Source organism: Pygoscelis adeliae, unplaced genomic scaffold (genome assembly GCF_000699105.1).
Source record: "Pygoscelis adeliae isolate BGI_AS28 unplaced genomic scaffold, ASM69910v1 Scaffold113, whole genome shotgun sequence".
Lineage (NCBI taxonomy): Eukaryota > Metazoa > Chordata > Aves > Sphenisciformes > Spheniscidae > Pygoscelis > Pygoscelis adeliae.
This window is the reverse complement of record NW_008825108.1, coordinates 10223740-10244587: the sequence shown is the minus strand read 5'-3', so window position 1 is coordinate 10244587 and position 20848 is coordinate 10223740. Positions and strand designations below refer to the sequence as shown.

The following is a 20848-nucleotide window of genomic DNA, read 5'->3' as shown; positions in this document are numbered from 1 at the left end:
TGGCGCTACATAACTTTTGATATCAAGACTCAAGAGCTTTAAATTTTTCCCTTAACTTTATTTCAGGCACTGCAGTATGAAAAGTGTTAGTCTAAACAAGTTCCCAAGCCTGTAATAGAGCCATTTAGAATTCTAGATCCTCAGGTGTGACCTTTGGCAAACATCTCTAATTCATTTTATTAATTAAATAAAACATTTTCCAGTACACTTAAATGGCTCAAAAGTTTCCAATGTCTTTGATAACTACCGGACTCTAAAGCTTTTAATTCTTTCATACTTTTATTGCACTGTGACTAGTCAGAATTGCATTTGTGATAATTCTTGTGCTTAGGACCTTCCATTAGAAAGAAACAAACATGTTGAAAACTCATTGCACACAATGCCATTTGAAGTATAATTCTGTATTTCAAATTTTCCCACTGCTCTTAATGATTTTAGCAGGAGATTGTTGATGTTAAAATGAAGACCTAGACAACCAGTATTAAAAACCATAATTAAAACTAAAAGGGTTTGGAAATCTTTCACAAGTAAATTGAGATTTCCACTTGTTCCAAATAATCTTAAAGTTAGGACTAGAAAAATAGGTAAAGGAAAAATACTTTAGAGCATGGCATACGTTCCTGAAAATGGCAGAGTTCTTCATCTTAAACATGGTTTTAAGACTAAACAGACAACATCTACCATATCTTAGGAATATAGCTGCAAGAATCATCAAGCTATCTTTTCTGAATTGTAATTAATCCAGTATGGGATGCTGAGCTTTCAACGACAAAGTGACACCTAACTGAATGTACTAAGACGTGCTTCCTTTATAAGCGCTGTTCTCTTCTCCAGAGCACCTGTTGCTTTCCCATAATAGTGAGTACTTAAGTTTATCGATTGGGTCTACCTTTGAAAGGAGAGTGAGTGAAGAAAGACGTTTAAAGGCTCCCAGAAGCATCTGACTGACACACTGAGGCTGCTTAGGAGCGCAATGCAGAGTCTCTCCAACCACCCTCCTGAAGCTCTGCCCAAATAAGCCACGATTCCTGGGCATCTGCAGCAAACTAAGCAACTACAATGAGGAGTAAGCTACAACAATTCCTGTTAATACTGTGTAAACCTGTATTTGTACACACCTGCTGCTCTGTGAGCAATAAACCAGGGCTGGAACACATTTTCTGGAGTGGTTTGACTCTTTATTCCTCAGCGAACGTTCTGGCCCTTCCTTAGAATCCGACCAAGATTAGGATTCATCACAACTAGTGCTCCAACGTGGAGCCAGAATATTTTGTGTGTGTGGAAAAATCAAAAATTGTCATCAGGCACAGCAGAAACCTCCTTTCTCTACTTCTCCATTCGGACTTGAGGAGTTTTACACGTTTGCCTAAGAAACAAACACATGTCAAGTACTACACTGTTATGGAATTAGTTACAGAAAACAAAACTGGGATAGTTGGAATTTTCTTTAACTTACAAGGAAAAGTAAAAAATGACAGGAAAAAACATATTTCAGAATCAGAGCAACTTCTCTTAGCAAAAGAGCATGGTCTCAAAAGCACCCCCAAGCAATAACAGTAATCCCCAAGGAAAAGGTTTAAACATACTCAAACTCATTGATTTGTCACCAAAAAACAATAGAAACTGATAACATAATTTTTGCAAGTATATCAGTAATCTTTAACTATAATAAAACAGTAATTGAAAAGTTCTTTGAAAATAAGTCCATGGATAGACCTGTGGTACAGAAAAGAGCCATGAAGTCAGAATACAATTCCTTCTAAATGAAAGATTTGAGTGTGTTCTTCCCATATGTTTAAAGTAAAAAAAAACCGAAAAAAAAGGAAGTTTAAAGTTTGAAAAATGTGAGCATTCTGAGAACTCTACTTACAGTAATTTCTATGGTCAGTAGGTTACAGGAAACACCATAAAATAACAGATGGCACATTTCAAAAGACAAGATTCAATTCAAACAGCCAGTAACTTGTCTAGATATTTGAGGTAGTTTTTGGACCTGCTGATAATGATTGTTTCCTAAAAGGGTTGCACAACACCTCAAAAGATCACCTAAATTTCTTTAAATAATGCTTACAAAAATATTATTTTCCTTTTTTTTAATTTAGGTTTTTTAACCTAAATGTCATGCTGCAGATCATTAGAAACATACATTACAAGATTAAACTCATACTTTGATAACTTGTTGCTTTAATAAGATCTCTACAGATTTAAAGACTATGAAACAAATTAATATGGCTCTGTATTCTTATTTCCTTGAACTTGATAGTTTACAAAATAAACTTAATTGATACAACTCACTAGGACAATTCTCATCGTGTATACCTGATGAAGATATGAGAGTTATGTCAAGGCTAAATCTAATTCATTAGTCTTTTGAATGTACTTCATTATTACTCTCTTCCAAAATGTAATGCCACTACAATGCACATACCTAAATTTTCTCAATGTTTCTACAACTCAGCACAGAAATTAGGTTTATGGTAGAATTGTTTTAACTTCACAAAATTTTTCATTTACAGACAACAGTTTTATATTAAAAGAAAACTTAAACATAAACCTTATTTTACTTTCTGTAACAGATAATAACTGTAGCAATACAGACAAGGATATATCCTCTTGAGGTTTTTGTGGCGATCACAACTCCATAGTGGGACTGCAGCATGGCGGCATAAAAGACTGCAAGACAATTAATTAAATAATGTAATTTTCTTCTCTTTTACACCACTTATTCCATCTATTCATCTCAAGTGGGAGATAAAAACAACCTCCTTCCTTTTTACAGATGAGGAAACTGAAGCATAATGAAGAGTCATGCTACCCTTCAAACTGTGAGAAAGTAAATGGAGAAGGAGGGATGGGAACAGAGTCCTTCTGTCTTTGGCTTTATCTGACCTCACCTACCTAAAGGAAAGACTACTGTTGTTCTTGATTGGAAAGGAAAACCTGTAATAAGCTGTTTCCTGTGTTTAATATTCTAAAAACAAAAAAAAAAAAACAACCAAAAAACCAACCCAGCCTTGTTTTAAAACTAGGTTGAGGTTTTAAATTGCCTGACAGGTATAACGGATTTTCATCTTTTAATATATTTTTTCCAGAAATTGGGTAAGATTGAACTTCAAATTATCCCCACAAAAAAATCAGGTAGTCTAAATTCATCACATTTGATATCTTTTTCTTCTTCAGAAGTTTATGGTGTGTTATTTTTTCTGGGATTTTGAACGGAGAGTAAAAAGCCATTTGGATGAGACCAAAATAGAAACGTAAATTATTTCCTTACCTGTAATTTTATCTTCTCTATGAGGGTACCTGCTGCTCTGTTAGTGCAGTACTGATGTGTTTTCTGCCTTTGTCCCAAGCTTCAGAGATTCCTCTGGTGATTTTTCCCCACTTGCTTACCAGCTTCCACTGCTGGCATTTTGAGGTAGTGCACTCACATTTGGGTCCACGAATACTGCCACAGCTGAGGGAATATAAGACAACTAAAAAACAAGTTAGAAAACAGCAGAGCAATATCCAGGCAGGAAAAAAAAATGTTTAAAAACAATGAATCAGTCATCAACTTGAAACCCTTTGGTCATTTTCCTCTCTCTTTCCATCCATTTAGAATCTCCACATGAAGAAAAGACTTTCCCATGCTTGGAGAAATTTTAGCCAAAGTAGTGGGTGCTGACAGAGTAGTGGGTACTCATTCAGAGAATATAAAATTATTTTAAGGGAATCTAATTTTAACTTTCTCCAGCATGAGTACCCATCACGCCATCACTCTAATACACATGAGAAACAGAAGAAAGGTGGCAGATTTGGAGGATTTCAGAAAAATCCCTGTCTCAAGTCTTAATAGAACCAGGGAAAAGGAAGACTCAAGGGCTTTTCACCTAAAAGCTGTCATAGATGAATAACTGAAGGATTTCTCATTTCCCAGGGAAAAATACATGAAGCCTGGTTCACTAAGAAGTAGTTAAGATTATGGTTGCTGATCTCCTACTAACAGTTGTAGTCATCTTGGTCATCAGAGAAAAAGAAGGGAAAAGAGAAACTAGTACTGTCAATTTAATAATTAAATAAATTAAACACAAAACAGAGCATATCTACCATGCATGCTTGAAGTTGCATGTAGACGACAAAATTTCACTGGCATTCTCTTATGTTTTTTACGTGTAATGGTCACAAGTTCCTGTGGCATTCTTGGAAGAAGACAGCATAACACACTGGTATTAATTCCAGAAAATGATGGCTTTGATGCTTTTCCCTGGCATTTGCCCTGAACTCATGATAAACTGATGCACGTTACTAGCATCATTCCTGAACTGATTAGAAATGTCTTCTTGCTCGAGTATTATGGAGATTTCCAGGTGAAAGTTACAACTTCCTGTACTGGGGATCACCTTGACACTGCTTCTGAACTCCACAGCACACAGAAAAGATGTATCCTGTCAAAGGAAAAAATGAACTCTAGAAATTTAACTAAGAACCTGCTTTGGTATTCAATTTAATTTGTCTTTCTTAAAGAACCTGGCCAGTTGTCTTCATACCTGCATCTTCTCATTATCTTCTGACTAGTATGTGACCCAAGACAAGGTAAGTATGAATGAATCGGAGTAGCTAATCACAATTAGACACTGGTATTCTAAAATCTCAAGTAATGAAGGAAAGACCAAAAGGCTCTGAAGTGGTTGTTGCCTTCAAATTTCAGGAATATAAGTACCAATGATGTGCCTTAAGGTCAAGAGAGAGAAAAAGGACTCTGGTAATTTCTTGAATGACCCTCCGAAAAGAAATTCGCTTTGCAAATAATCAGCTTCAAATTTGCCAAGCTGCATTCTAGGAGAAAGTGTCCTGTTCCTTTTTCGTATTTTGAAAATGTTGAACAATAATTATTAACAACTGGAATTAGAATGATGCCTTGAAGATGATAAATTTGCTATGCCATCTCATTTTCCAAGGTCACTCTGAAAAGATGATAAGGAGGCAGGACAGAGGGATCTCAGAATTCTAGAAGAACAACTACTCTGATTTTTCAGTGCATTTGCCTGAATTGGTAACAGCACAAGCAGAGGTAAAGTCCTTCGGTCTTCTTTTGGCAGGGTCATGTTTCTGAGCCACAAAGCTTGAATTCAAGATGAAGGAACAAGCTGTTCTTCTGGATGGCATCAGTAAGATAATTTCTGGCATTTTTGAACCTGAAGAGGCAAAGCTGTTTTGGACCTCTTGACATATGCAGCTCCATTAAAATTCTCAAATTTTCTATTACTGCTGAGTTTGTAGATACATGTTGGTTAGACGCAATCCATTGCTTCCTTGAGATCATATCCATCTTCATAAACTGGAGACACGCTGTGTTCACTTCTGGTATTAGAGGTCTTGCCAACCGGTCACATCATACAAATAAGTCATGGTGAACTCGGTATTTTGTAGCTTCACCCAGAATCTCCACTTCAGAGCTCTACGGCATTTCTCACTGCAGATATGGAAGGGGATGAATGATGGTCAGGACTGTAAGATCTGAGAAGGAATCATCTGTGTATGCTAATAATGCAGTAGAAGAAAGCTCAAAGTCCATTTTATAGAACTCATAAAGTCCTTCGGAGTCTTTTCTCCATACACAGCAGTAGTGTCTTTCCTAAGATGAACCTGGTGTTCACCAAGGTGGAAGAAGGAGTAAACTACAAGCTATGAAAAAAATTAACAATTTTGAAATTCTTATGGAAATTAATTTTATGTTGGTCCTCTTCTTTTTTAATTTAGTCCTAGACATCAATCTTCCACTTATTCTTGCCTGAAATACATTTTTTCTTCCTTTTGAATAGTTCTCAGATAGGACAGGACTATCTTCATTATTCTTATGGAGACGTAAGTAAGATTTACAACCATGCTCACTTTGTTCTGCAAGGGAATAATATCTGAGTAATCTGATTTCAACTGGTTTGAGAGTTGTTCACTCCTCCAACGGTGACTGTGCATAATGCTCTGTATGACTGACTTTCTCCACTTGATATTATTATCCATTTCCTTCCTTCCCTATTAGATGGCAGAAGAGCAGAGCTGCAACAGGGCAGTACTTCTGAGGTTTTCTATACAGTCCTAATGAGTAAGGAAATACCTCAAGAAAACTATGGGATTTTGGAGAGTTGAAAGTAATACCTTTTGGACAGTTGGGGGCCACTTTTCCACTCCCTCATATATGTTCTGCAACTAAGCAGTGATGCACAGTTTTTGAAGCCTGTGCCAAATACCCATGGAAAGAAGCAAGAGTTCTGCCTGCAGCTATCTAGGTAGTAGGTAATGTGAGGTTTCAGAACACTCCAGTGCCTCTGAGCTGAAATGTATCATTTCTGACTTGCAGAAATGATCCAAAGAAGCCCTTACAGACTGCAAAGGAGGGTGAGACAAGGAAGAAGCACTAGTTTTAGAGCATGCCAGCATGACTCACACAATACTGGCATTTGAATATCATCTTCCTATATGGTAACTTGTGAGGTAGTAGGAGCTGAAAAAGATTTCCCAGGAAAACTAAAAAGGACTGCTAGATATTCAAAGAGCCCTTCTTGCACAGCTGTGAAAGGTCAAAGAGACTGGCAGAAAATGGAGCTGCAAATGAGAGTGGAAACATCTTTGATTTCGGTGTCAGGACTTTTCCACTTTGTGGAGAAGTGGAGAAAACCAGTAATTTACATACAGCCTTCAGAACTCGCTCTTATTTTCCATCATAGAGGCAGAAAATTATTCTTCAGACATGAGGTCAATATCTCAAACATGCCAGCAAAGGACAAATTGGGGGAAAAAAGAAAAGAAACAAAAATAAATCACAAGTTGAATCTTTTGGGACAAAGGCAGAAAACCTCTTGGCTGGACTGATGGAGTGGAGGATTCCCACGTGGAAGAAAGTAATGCTTGCAAAAATCACTGATTAGTTAATTAGTGACATGCAACTGAAATCCATTTGCATTTTTCTTTAAATATTGCAGAAATATTTTCCTTTGATTTCAGAGTAATTCTGTCAATTTTCAAGTTCTGCAGAAGCTAAAATGATGCTTTACAATGGATGCTAGCTGCAGTCTTACCTTAGAAAAAACTATTCCCTCATAAAAATGTATAAACCACAGCATATATTACTAATACTCTGCGAGTGTGATGAAGAGATTGCAATGGATTTCATTTCTGATTTGTACAGTGTGCCTACTCACAAAAAAATTAAAGTAACACTTCTGAATAGCTAGAGACAAGACCCAGTGTATTCACAAGGAGGTGCAGCAAGGGATTGAAAAAAAATAAGGAAAAATTGCAGACCTTGTAGGCAAAAGCTGCTAATTAAAAAAAATAAAAATACTATTCTGTTTTTAGAAATTATTTTCTTTCAAGTAATGCATTAACAGGCTCCCTCTTTCCAGAAGAGCTGTACCTATGAATATTGCCTTTAACACATTCTGTCTTTTGTTTTTCCTCACTTTCAGTTCTTAATATCAGTATCCATAGGACTCAAAGTCAGAAAAGAACTAAACAAAATTTGAGACAGAAAATGTCTTGGGAGTTGAATGTTTGGATTATCTTCACCTGCCCAACAAGTTTTACTGACCTTTCAGTCTATGACTTTGCCTATAACATTTCATACCACAACACTTCTTCCTTTAATCCTTTTCATCATAACTTGTGTTTTGTGGGTATTTTTAAGTACATTTGCCTTTGGGGAAAGGACTATGACTTGTCTAGATTTCTGTGACCTACAAATGAACATCATCAAGCTGTAGGCCTAAACTCGTGTCAGATGTAGACTTGCAACAGGAACCTTTTCATAGGGTAGAACTAGGCACGCCAACTTCACGTTAAAGAAGTAAATTTGGTATATAGCAGCTATTTTTAAGGAAATCAGTGAATTGGATAGCCCTGAATACTGATGATTCCTTGTAACATATGTTGGCTGGAATGCTAACTCTTTTCATCAAAATGTCCATGTGTCCCAAAAGATTAGCGTTTAGGTGCCCTACAAAAAATACAGAGCTTCAGTATGAAAGAATTGTGATGCTAGATCAAAACAATAATTATTGACTAATGCAAAAAGTTAGCTTGACCCCAGAAAATGTCATCCTATTTCCATTACCAGATTATTTGCCCCCTGAAACTTGTATGTATTTTTAGGAAAATGTGTACATACCACTTATTGCCATTTTAATGACAGATTAGATACAGTGGGTCTCTGAGTGAGCAATGAGAAACATGCTGAGACAGCTGCAAATTTCTCCTAGTGACAGATTAGCCAAAGGCATGGAAAGAGATACCATAGCAACAAAGAGGTTGTCACAAGTGCAATCACTCTTTTCCATGAGTAATATTTTGCTACAGTCTGTGCACTTACTTATATTGTAATCACATCCTTTTTATGAACTGCAAGGTATTGCTAGTCACTGTATATATGTATATTATTCCTATAAATCTTCATCTGAAATTAAGGTAGAAGGTGAGGAGTCTATAGACAGAGGCTCTGAAGTGAGGCAGGGGGATAGAGCAGTTTCACAGTGAGGTTGTTTCTTAGTTTATTCACACAGCCCCTTAAATAATATTAGGAAAAGCACTTCCTGTCATTATTTACTACTGACGCATAGCAGATCATTGATTTATCCTGTAAGTATTTCACATTTCACAGCGGTCAAAGCAAAAGGCAAATTGTTTCATGTGATGGAAGTTAGTAGCAGTTTTACACTGAAAAAATGTCATGTGAGAAATACATTGCCTTATTAGCACTGATTGACCACAACTACCATACAGCTGGCCTACCGGAAACATCCTAGAATAACCTATACACAATGTTTATATGATGAATTTCTGCTTTTTCTAATTACGTGTCATCACTACTGCTGTTTTTGAAAAGCCTGGAGGAGGAAGAGGAATAAAGACGTGAGGGAAGAGGCTACCACAATGGCAATATTTCTTTTCAACTTTGGCAAAAAAAAACCAGTAATACTTGTTCCATTTTCTTCCACTCTGCTGCTGCTTAAAGAGCCTATGCATCTGTCGCTCATGAGGAGAAGCACAGATCAACAACTACCGTAGCTGCATTGCTAACACTGATGTCGGGCTCAGTTACAAGAAAAATGCCATTTTCTTCTCATATCCAGGGACACATTTTTGCCCTCTTGTATTATGTTGTCTTACTCAAACAGTGGTTATGACAGCACTGGTAGTAGTTGAGTCACCACTAATGCTGCCTCCTGATACTGGGAATCACAGTCGCCCACTGCAAAGCATTACTACGTAAAGGTACCTAACAGACGTCCTTTCCTTGTGCTGAAAGGGTTATGAACAGCATATTTTATAAATTGAAACATAAATAAAATTACTGCCTCTCCTTTCAGCAGCTGTAATTAATTTAGAAACAATCCAGCATCTGCAAGTGAGAAAGAGGAGATAAGGTAAAAATGTAAGCAGTATTTATAGATAGCAACAGAACTGCATTGATTTAGAGTACTGGAATGCACATACTGAACACCATTTGGCTTCATGTGCAGCCAGTTGGTGTGTTTGGATGGTACACTTTCTCCTCTTCCAAGAACGTTATTCAATTTTTAGTTTCTTTTAAACTCTGGATGCCATAATGTAAAATTAGATTAAATGGAATATTACAAATATCTGACTTCAGGCTCTCTCCAATATTGTTTTGGAATGCAGATAAACACTCTCAGTATGGATTTCTGTCCATCCCGGCAATATTTCTGTTCTTTTCACAGTAGCCGTCTATCTCTGGTATTGATTTGGAAAGCAGATTTGGATTTGGAATGTAGATAAATATACTCAATATGGATTTATTTTTGGCCCTGTAATATTTCTCTTTTATTTCTCTCTGTCCTTGTAATATTTATTCTATTTTTTTATAGTACTCTATTTCTAATATTGGTTTGGCATATAGTTATGTAGTAATATATTAGATATTGATTTCTTTTGGTTCTGCAGTGTGCTTTTCCCCACATATTAAAAATAATAGCCAGTTTTCAGAGTGACAATCGCAATTTCTTCTGCCCCTCATAGAAGTGTGGGTGCTCAGCTATTCCAGAAGTTGCATGCTCATTTCCAAAAGATGGCCCTTTATTGCCTGTCTGAAAATACTACTTTCACTTGTTTATAGGAAAACATTGTTCACTTCCTCCTTCTAGAGATTTTCAGAGGTTAATAATAAATACCTGCTATGCATTACATCTGATCTTTTTGGTTAATTTATATTATTAGTATCAGTATTATTAGTAGTATTATACCAACAAGTCAGTTCTAAAAGGACATGCACTGGTTGCCAATTTTTGCTGCATAATAGACACTGGACATGTTGCTCATCATAGTATGGTTCACCAAGTTAGCTCATAGCTGCGTATCCTCAGAACATGAACATTTTTGAAACTTCTCTTATGTTTTATTGCATTTGATAGTGGTCAAAGTCCAAAGCTTCCCAAACTGACAAAGAATAAAGGGGCTTTTTTGATCATCTTCCTACTGAAGACCACACCAAAGAGAGTAAAGTCTCCGAGCCAGCATCTTCCTATTCAACATTAAGTATCTAAATGTTAGGCGCTAAGCTAGTCATCATAGCTTCCCTTTAGAGTTATTAGAGAGACATTCAATTCACCTGACTTATCTTAGGACAAAATGAATTGTCCTCTGGAATGGAACAATTCTCTCCAATACTAAAAAGACAGCCTAGAGCTTAGGCTAGTCATCTCACTCTAGAGAATCCTAACCCAAGCAAAGTCCAGTAAATTGGACTCCACATATTTTAACCAGAACTTAGTACTTAGCATTAAACTATGCCTTATTCCACAAGCAGTTCTACCAAATCAAACTAAAAGCTTAAGGACAAGGTACTATTTTATTACTGCACAATGGTTCAAAGCTGCACCAGGGGAGGCTTAGACTGGACATTAGGAAGCATTTCTTTACCGAGAGGGTGGTCAAACACTGGAACAGGCTTCCTAGAGAGGTGGTCGATGCCCCAAGCCTGTCAGTGTTTAAAAGGCATTTGGACAATGCCCTTAACAACATGCTTTAACTTTTGGTCAGCCCTGAATTGGTCAGGCAGTTGGACTAGATGATTGTTGTAGGTCCCTTCCAACTGAAATAGTCTAGTCTAGTCTAGTCTATTTCACATGAAAAATATTCCCTACATTTTCATAAAATGTCAGCCCAGGGACACTTCCCCACTCCTGGGCACAAGTGCACACTTCTTGAGTCATGTCACAGATCCAGGATCTCAAGATGAGACCCAGGATGCACCACTTTACCTGCGTTCCTGTGCCCTAGTTTCTGCAGGAAAGACACACAGGCTTATGGGCTGCCCAGGAGCCATGACATGCTCCAAGCTAGTCCCAGGGTGGATGCCTGGGGAACCGGGACCCAGGAGGCATTGCAGCATGCACTTTCATACAGGTTACATGCAGCTTCTGGTGCTCGTATTTAAAGTCAGCCTCGATTATAATGATAACGGACAATGTACTGTTCTTAAAAATACAAGTAAAGCCTGATGTCTGGATCTGCACTTGAAAAGCCCCTATCCAGAGACCTCTGGTATGGAATACACCCCATAACTGAGAGAAATATGAAATTCTTTGTCCTTAGCGCTTATCTGACTGCAAAATGTTGTTTTCCAGTCTTTGTAAAGGGCTCCTTTGTTTCCTACAAACTCACAGCATTTTTTTTAATGTCATTGTCAATTTTATACATAATACTGCTATATTTTGGAGTTTTCAACTGATGGGAAAATTCCCCTGTTTTAAACAGACATTTCTCTTATGTTGCAAAAAGGAAAGGAAGCAAAGCCAAGAGAGCTTTCTGACTGAAAATAATTTTATTAGAAAAAGGCTGTAAGAAGAAAAAATATTTCAAAGGTAAAAAAAAATTCTTTGGATTTTCCCTTTTTTTAACACTTTTGTCATCATTTAAAGAGGGTAACGTGACACAATTTTCATGTTTATTTATCAAAATATTGAGGCTAGCCATATAGAAAAATATTCAATTGCTTCCTCTCACAACAGTTTCTCAGTCTGGAAGGGAATGCCACAATGTGCCTGGTAAATCTCAGCTATGCACATAATCACTTAATAATTCTCCTGATGTGTTCCTGAACATCCTCTTTTGTTGCGGTATAATGCTCAGGAACAAAAACACGCATTTCTTTATATGAAGTAAAAAAAATTACTGTTTCAGCTAAACTGTCATTGACTTTTTTCCCTTTCCCCTCCTGCAGGCTACATAGACCCAAAATAGTCAATTCTAAACCAGCACAAGTTAACTCAGTACTCAGCTTATTCATACACACTTTCCCCTCTGTATTCATTCCTTTTCCAAGGTTAACTCCAATGTCAGCCCCCTCCCACTAATATGCAGACAAATTAGCAAAAACAGTTTAATTTTTCCATAATACTGTTTTTGCATTCTGAAGGTAAATTATTTCCACCTGACTTTTCTTAACATTTGAAGTCTGAGTACCATCACTTTCATGCTATTTCTAATTCATTATTCATGCATTACCTTATTAGATGCCCATATCTGAACAAAACGCAAAACCTCAAGAAGACCACATTTTTAAAAATCAATTAGTTTTCTCCCATTATTCACTTGGCCTTTTTGCTTAGTGACTGATACCGTAAGTATTAAGAAGTTGGTATCATCATTTTTTACAACAGTGTGATTAAATATGCTAACAGAGGTGGACTAGCAAAATACCTCCTTCCTCCACTAGTTTTATCTCTAACATAATGCTTAACTATTACCAGCTTGAGATGTGGAAACGTAGGTGCTGCTTTTGAACTTGGTATCCTGTAGAAGAGAAAGTAGTACTTCAGCGGTTAATTGGGTTACTTTTTCTGCACACGAAGGAGGCAAACTTACAGAAAATGTTTAGAGGTGAATATAGACTTTCTTAGACCTTTCAGGAAAGCCTTCACAAGGCTTTTCTGCAATACACTTAAATCACCCCAAGCTGTTCAGTTCCCTTTGTTTCTCTATGCTTTTACATTATACATGATAATCACATATGGGTTACTTCATTCGACAATCAGAAACTTATTATTCATGACTTCTTAATACTGACTCTCTGTACAGTTCTTTTTATTTTTCTCAAAATAGGGGGTTTTGAAACCACAGAGCACTTTAGAATTTTTCCTTTTATTTATATAGATTTCAGGGAGCAGAAAGAGGAGCTACAAAAATATTGCAGTCACTACATATTAGGGAAAAGTACTTGCTTTTTGATAATAAGCCACTCTCTTAACACAAAGAATCACTCACATTTCCAAGAGCAATGTATATTTTTCTGGGCATCAGAATGACATCTGTTAAAATCTCAGCCTCCTGTGTCTGGAAAGACAGAGACCTTCATTCACCTGCCACCTGGTTTCAGTAACTGAGACCACCTCTCTGTCAGAAATTTGAATTCAAGTTTGCTATTGTCTCAAAACAGCTTTGCAGCTGTGTGGGAAATGAAGGAAGAAGGGGCAAACATATAATGTCTGGACAAACTAGAAGGCAGAACAAATAGTGGGGGATTTAAGGGGATTAGTATTTTCCTTTTAGTGGTGGTAGGTCTGCAAGCAGGTTATGGTAACCATTGTACTGAATCAGTGCATATGATGGCAAATAGAGAAAAGGACTAGCTTTTTCATAGCTCCATTTCTGAAGAGGTATGAAATGAGTCCTGAGGATTGCCACCATCCATGGAGGACAAGAAAAGTCCAACTCCTGCAAAGAGCCAGACCTATGAGTCTGCAACAGAGGCATAAGCTCTTGAGGACAAGAGCCTTGGGCTTCTGTAGACTCCTAACAGTGGACAGAACTTCATAACCTTGACCAATGTAGAAAAAACTATCATCTTCTGACAAAATGTTAGGAAGAAATCTCCCCAAGGCGATTCTAATTGATATCTCCCCCTTTTGTGACCTCTTTTTTCCTACAGAAACGTAATCCAGACACACATTTTTACTTACTGCTTGTTAAACACTCACATTAAATACAAAATGGCATGCGTTCTTTAACATTAATAGTGCCATGTAGTAGTAGCCAGGACAAATTTCAAAACACACACACACACACACGTAATTCTTTTCTATTTCTATTACTATTATTAAATTCTATCTAGCTCCTTTTGGTTGTAATATACACACACACGTTTTACATGCATATAATCAGATTTGCATTGGCATGTACAAAGTTAAGTGTGGGCAGCATTCAAGCAAGGTTAGCTTCAGAAGAAACACATTTGAAAGAGGACTCAGGAGTGTAATTGTATGTCAAACATTTAGGAAGTATCCTTCCTTCAAAGAATGTCAAAATGTTTTAAAGACATACATACAGAAACTGAGACATGTAGAGGTCTCTGCGGAACAGAAGGAATATAATTCACTTAGTACACACTACATTTCACTACCACCAAGGTGTACCAGAAATCTAGTGCTTATGCAAGGAGGTTTTCAATCAAATGACATAGACACTCAAACACCTGCGTAGAGTAAACACCACACTAGCAAATTATGGCCTGACACTGCAAACAATTACAAAATACTTACAAGGAAAACCAGTCATCAGTTATGTGTGGTGGGGTGTAGTGGTGAAGGTGTTTATGCTTACACACATGCGTGTCTTCAGAGTGTGTTTTAATCTGTTTTATGTTGATGAAGAACTGCGTTCACCCTATAGAGATACAACACTAGTTTCAGGAAGTTTGAGTGCTTAATGCTTATCTGAAGAATTTGTTATTCTTCTCTTTCTGTTAGCCGCTAAAATCTGAGACGACAGCAGGCTTACTTTGTTTTCAGGCATTGTATATGATGAATGTTAGATCTATTTCTGTTAATGTAATTTTGAACCAATAATATAAAAAGTGTCAAATGGAGAAAAGGAACTCACTTAATCTCTGCCAAAATTTTTTAGTAAATCCCAGTCATACAAGACAGAAAGAACCAGAAGATCATACTGTCATGACGCATCAAATGCTTACCATACTCAGCAGTTTCTATGTAGAAACATGGTAATTCCATGTTATTGATAAAAATGCACTTGTATGCTATCCTGTGAATGAAGAGCTTAGCAGGGTGTATAGACTGTGCAACTGGTTTCAGAGCTAAATACATATCAGATTATAATACATTCGATCACTGCTGGTAGCTGAAAAAGGGGTCAACTCTACTATCTCCACTGCTTACCTGAGAAGGTCTGGCACACTGCTTACCATGTTCAAGCAATTGCAAAGTGTGCTGAGAAAAGTGTGCAGGACCAGGAAGTCCAATCCTAGTATGGCTCTCTTCCCACACTTCTTTAGTCTTCTCAGCTGATGTCTTCTATGTGCACCCCATTTCCTGTGCACTTTTTTTTTTTTTCACCTGTTGGTAACATGTAAGGTTGGTATCATACCTACCCTAGTTGTTTTCACTTTATTCCCAGAGGAACAGCTCCATCCCTTACGATCTGGAAGGACTTTACATTCCTCCCCTTCAAGACATGGTTGCATGTGGCACCACCATTTCTGCTCCACTATTGAAGCTACAAGAGAGGAACACAAACACATTTTGTTGAAATGCATACTTTAATATGTCATTATGTTGCTACATTTCTTTTATTTTCCAGGAGAATGTTAGAAATATATTGACTGACAGCTAGTCTGTGATTTTCAGCCAGCCTACAATCTTCATAAGAAATTAGGTCTCAATTTGCACAAGGTGCTACGTGCTTCAAAGTCAATCTCTTTACTGTGGTTTATTTCTAATTTACTGCAGTTCAGGAACTAATTTCACAGCATTTCTTTCCAACCCTCATTTTTTCTTGCTCAGCCAGATTTCAAAGTTTTAAGCAGAATATCTTCTTTTGAGGTAGTGTATTTTTCCTGATCTACTATATAGTCTAGCATAGCCTGATTAAAATTATTCCCCAATGATGACATACTTACACTTCTCTGACAGCCAACAACATATCAACAATAAAGAGATCATGTAAAGGGTGAATCCATCCTGCTTCTCTTTCAGAGAAAGAGATGTGAAAAATCAGCTAGTATTTTCCCAAATAAAACATATGAGCCTATGCCAGATTTGTTAAGTAAAGCATTAATATTGTACTGTGAATAGGAAAAATAGTGTTGGTCTAAAAAGACTAAAAAACAGCCAGAACTGTGTTCTGTTTGTTTGCTTGTTTGTTCCTGTATGATAAAAATAAATATAAAACACTTTTAATTAAGTGATTTTCATACAACTCCGAGGGCACTCTGTTAGTTAGATCAAATTTAGCTTCTCAAGAGGTCTCTTTCACTGGCATCTAATAATTTTGCTTAGCATTTCCACAGAGTAATAGCAAATAATTCATTTTTCCCATCTTCCTCCCATTCACCTTGGGCATGCCCTTCAAAATGCAGAAGGCTTCCTACTCTTATTTTAAATAGCTAACTGTAATGGTGTGGTTATCAGTGATGACATTAAGCGAGCAAAACCCCCTAGGAACATGCAACGAAAGGAAGCAATAGAGTAGTCGCACCATCAACACAAGAAGGAGCTGCCCGGGTGGTACCTGCTACCTGCCCAGGGAAGCAGGAGCACTTCACCGTCTGTGATCTTTCTTCTATCTTGTTCTTATTGCAACATCTGTGGAGCGCCACCACTTCACAGGTCCCAGTTTTAACATGGTGAGCTGTGAAAATAAGATGAGCAATTTGATAACATTGCGAGGTAGCATCATACCGTTGTTTGGGTTTTCTTAATTAGAAATGCATTAAACTTGGCTCTTAAGGCAGTCTGCCATGCATGAAGCTAGAATTACAATGGTACTAACACTAGAATGTAAAGCTGGTTTCTTTTCCAAATGTAGTATAACTGTCTCAGGCAGAAAACACTGGCTAAAGAACAATTGGAGACGACTGCATGTGGGACTGTTCCCGTGAAGCAGGAAGCAGAAACATTATAAAACTAACCTAGAAACTATATTAATTTCTGAACTCCCATAAACAGCGGTGTATCTCTACCAAGATACTTTTTTCTTTTCTCTAAGGGAGAAATCTTGGAATGGAAGTGTATCAATGTTAAAATACCCATACATGCATATGTTTTCAGAATCTATGTCCCCAGACTTTATGTCCAGGGCAAATGCAGTTCTTGATATGATATCCCAAAACCTTCCTACAGATGGACAGAGAAGAACTGGCAGGATACAGGGACAGCCCTCAAACAAAACCCAGAAATAAAATCTACCAAGGAATCACATTTTAAATCTTTCTGCTTGGCACTGCAAAGAAAGTCTGGGAACACGGGGAACCAAATTTTTCAAACACAGGGAGGCAACAGGACAATCTTCATTATCCCATATCCAGTAGCCATCACTCCCACCCATGCTGCTCTAACTGATCACCAGGATCATGCTACTGGAGTCCTAGGAGAGGACCAATTTGGTAAGAGGAGAACTACCAAACTACCCTTTCTGGTTACCAAAGGATCTGGAGTTCAGAAAAAGTCATTTTAACTGAACTTTCAGTGGTGATTGATACAAGACCAGATATTTCTGGAGATAGTTCAATTCCATCAGAAGGAAGAGAGAAAGAAATCTGAACTTTTAGCTGGTATTGACCTACAACCTTGTACAGGGAGGAATATTAATTATGCAAAGCAATATGTGTTTTAACAGTACCCCTAAGTCCCCTATTTTTTCTGCTGTATAACTTTTTGTATGCTTTATGCAAAGCCTATGTACTGAACACTTCAGCTACCTTTTATATCCCTAATGGCAAACAATAAATGACAGCTTCCACGAGGAGAAGGCCCTACTAACAGGCTTTCAGGAGCCCAACATTGATCCCTGGATCCAGTCAGTTGTTATTGCAGAGTATCAGCTCCCAAAAGGGCTGAGGAAGGAAAACAAACTTGATGTAGGCTATGGACCCCAAGAATGTGCCTAGAGGCAAAAGCCACAGGCAGCAATTAGACTTCTGGGTCTTCATCAACAAAACATAAACTACTAAACATTTCATGCAGGCAATTATGCGTTTTTCAGTAGAACAAAGTCCACTGAACAGTCTGTGATCTTTGTTGTCATTCACTGCATCGTATTATGTCAGGTTAGATTATACTTTATCACATGATGCTGTACTACAGCTGAAACGATATAACACAATGCGAACAATTAACCCATGATCCATCATATTGTGATACACCGAAATGTTACACATAAATCGGAAATCTAGGAGAAAAAAAATTGGTTTTGCATAAAAATGCTTTTCTTAATTTTTTAACTCTTTATCACTTGTAATTCAATAGAGGATGAGAAAAGCAGTTCATACTATCTGTGTGAACTTTGCAGTCTCTGGAATTTTCATACCTTTGATGATGAACAAGTGTTTTTACAGCTACCAGAACAGCCTGTTGTAAAAATTATTTTTAATTATTTTTCAAACAATTTCACTGGTACATATGCCAATAAAACAATTTAAATAAATACATTCATTTTTCTCAATAAAACTGTTATAAGTTTTTTTATTTGTGAATATGTTAAAAAATTATTGTAGGATCTATTTCTAATGTATAATATATAGTAGGACAAAAACATGCTGCTTTTGTAAGTTCACATTAATTTTTATTTTGATAGGCAATTACACATATTTTACCCACACATGTTAACACAAATTCATTTATTTGTATTTTATGATAGGTACATAAAAAACCCAGACACTGAATCTAAAAAAGAAAGTAAATTTCGTGGTACGATGTGAACTTTGTCCCACTTAATTTTTCAGTATATTAATTTTCAGTCCATATTTGTATTCCGATGTGTATCACTGATCCTGAAATGTTGTCATCCTCGCTCTCTTATTAAATAGCTTTACACAGCTCTACCAGGTCTACAGAAATGCCATAATATACCTGCTAAGAGAAAATAAAGTACAATGTGCACCAATAGCCATATGGAATGGCAGCCAGTTAAAAAAGCTGTTGTAAAATGCTGTGAGGGAAATGTTCATACTGAAATAAAACTTTTGAAAGACTTGCTTTGTAGTAATTAGGGAGAGAAAAACAGGCATTTTAAGACTTTTATGGTAAAAGAGTGTAATTAAATGAAACGGTCACTTACATTCACGTACAATACAGAAAAGCATTTCAAAGGGTGAAAAGATGTGAAAATGGGAGAGAACAAAAAATAATCACATACTATTGATAGTATTTTGGGGAATCTTTAATAAAGCTGCTTTAAAATTTTCTGGGTATAAAACCAAAACAACCTAGAAAAGTATACAAAGATATTTCAAATATTGAAAATCTAGGCCAACCATCCTCTAGTTTCTATTTACCATCTAGAGCATGCAATGAATATTTCTTGAGAGGGAATGTAGGGATTTCAGCTCCTTATGCTATCAAATAATTAAGTTCCAGTGCAGTAAGTACAGTATCTGTCACATTCATGTGAAACGAAAGCCTCTATACAGTAGATAAAGGATTTCCCACAACCTAATACAAATTAACCTCATTAAGCCACTGAACCATTCCACGAAAGGAGGATAGTACTTTAGGAGTGTCGTGGTTTAACCCCAGCCAGCAACTAAGCCCCACACAGCCATTCGCTCACTCCCCCCTGGTGGGATGGGGGAGAGAATTGGAAGAGTGAAAATGAGAAAACTCATGGGCTGAGATAAAGACAGTTTCATAGGTAAAGCAAAGCAAAACAAGGAATTCATCCACTACTTCCCATCGGCAGGCAGGTGTTCAGCCATCTCCAGGAAAGCAGGGCTCTAACACACCTAATTGTTATTTGGGAAGACAAACACCATCACTCCGAACATCCCCCCCTTCCTTCTTCTTCCCCCAGCTTTATATGCTGAGCATGACGTCATATGGTGTGGAATATCCCTTTGGTCAGTTGGGGTCAGCTGTCCCACCTGTGTCCCCTCCCAGCTTCTTGTGCACCCCCAGCCTACTTGCTGGTGGGGTGGTGTGAGAAGCAGAAAAGGCCTTGACTGTGTGCCAGCACTGCTCAGCAGTAACTAAAACATCTCTGTATTATCAACACTGTTTTCAGCACAAACCCAAAACATAGCCCTGTACTAGCTACTGTGAAGAACATTAACTCTACCCCAGCCAAAATCAGCACAAGGACATTTGCATTTTGGTTTTGTTTCTTTTTCTCCTAGCACAGACTTCAAAGTATGCTGCTTGCTTTACAGAAAATGTTTGAGGAACTGAATGTCATTTCTGGAATCCTACAGAAATTCATTATTCAAAACCACAGCAAACACTCAGTTCTGCATTCTCTGCTAATGCAAGTAATCCTTCCTGAAATCAATGTGAAGAAGGACCGAAGAGACTCAGAGATACCAATGTGTACAGACTGTGAAGTTTTCCTGATGATTATGCATAACATAAAATATGTATATATTATGTTCCAGAAGATGTAACACTGTATTACGAGAGCGTAACTTGGAAAACAGACATAACCATATCTCACCCATTAACGGTATATCCTGTAATTAACCTGCCACTTTTATATCATTTTTCATGTACTGAAATCATCAATAGCTGTCTCATAAATCAGTATGATACTGGTACACCGAAAATGTAAGTGTTTATAATCATGCTCCTGGAAAAAATAAAGCTAAGTAATTATTATTCCTCATTTTATGTAAAATTGAATGCACTTAAAGAGTATGTTTAAACATACACAGCAAAGACCTTTAAATATATATAAATTCTACCTGTTATTGTTCCTTCATGGCAACTTTAAATTTCTTCAGGTGAATGAAATTTCAGTCATATTTGCACAGTGCATCTGGCACTAAGTTATGGCCCTTATTCCTTTACCTGTGTGGGAAGTTTGTTCCAGGCAAGAAGGCAAGTTACTGTTCAAGATTATTATTTTG

At 37.1% G+C, this 20848-nt stretch overlaps 1 protein-coding gene across 1 annotated transcript in view; it reads right to left on the bottom strand.

The window, feature by feature from the left end:
* Window positions 1-20848, bottom strand: part of FAM19A2 (family with sequence similarity 19 (chemokine (C-C motif)-like), member A2) — a 54278-nt gene that overhangs the window by 7217 nt on the left and 26213 nt on the right. The window contains exons 2-4 of the mRNA XM_009327591.1: window positions 16489-16641; window positions 15383-15507; window positions 1119-1366 (exon numbers count right to left, since the gene is read on the bottom strand). Of these exons, the coding sequence (XP_009325866.1) occupies window positions 1355-1366; window positions 15383-15507; window positions 16489-16641 (290 nt within the window). The 3' untranslated portion in view covers window positions 1119-1354. The remainder of the gene's footprint in view (window positions 1-1118; window positions 1367-15382; window positions 15508-16488; window positions 16642-20848) is intronic.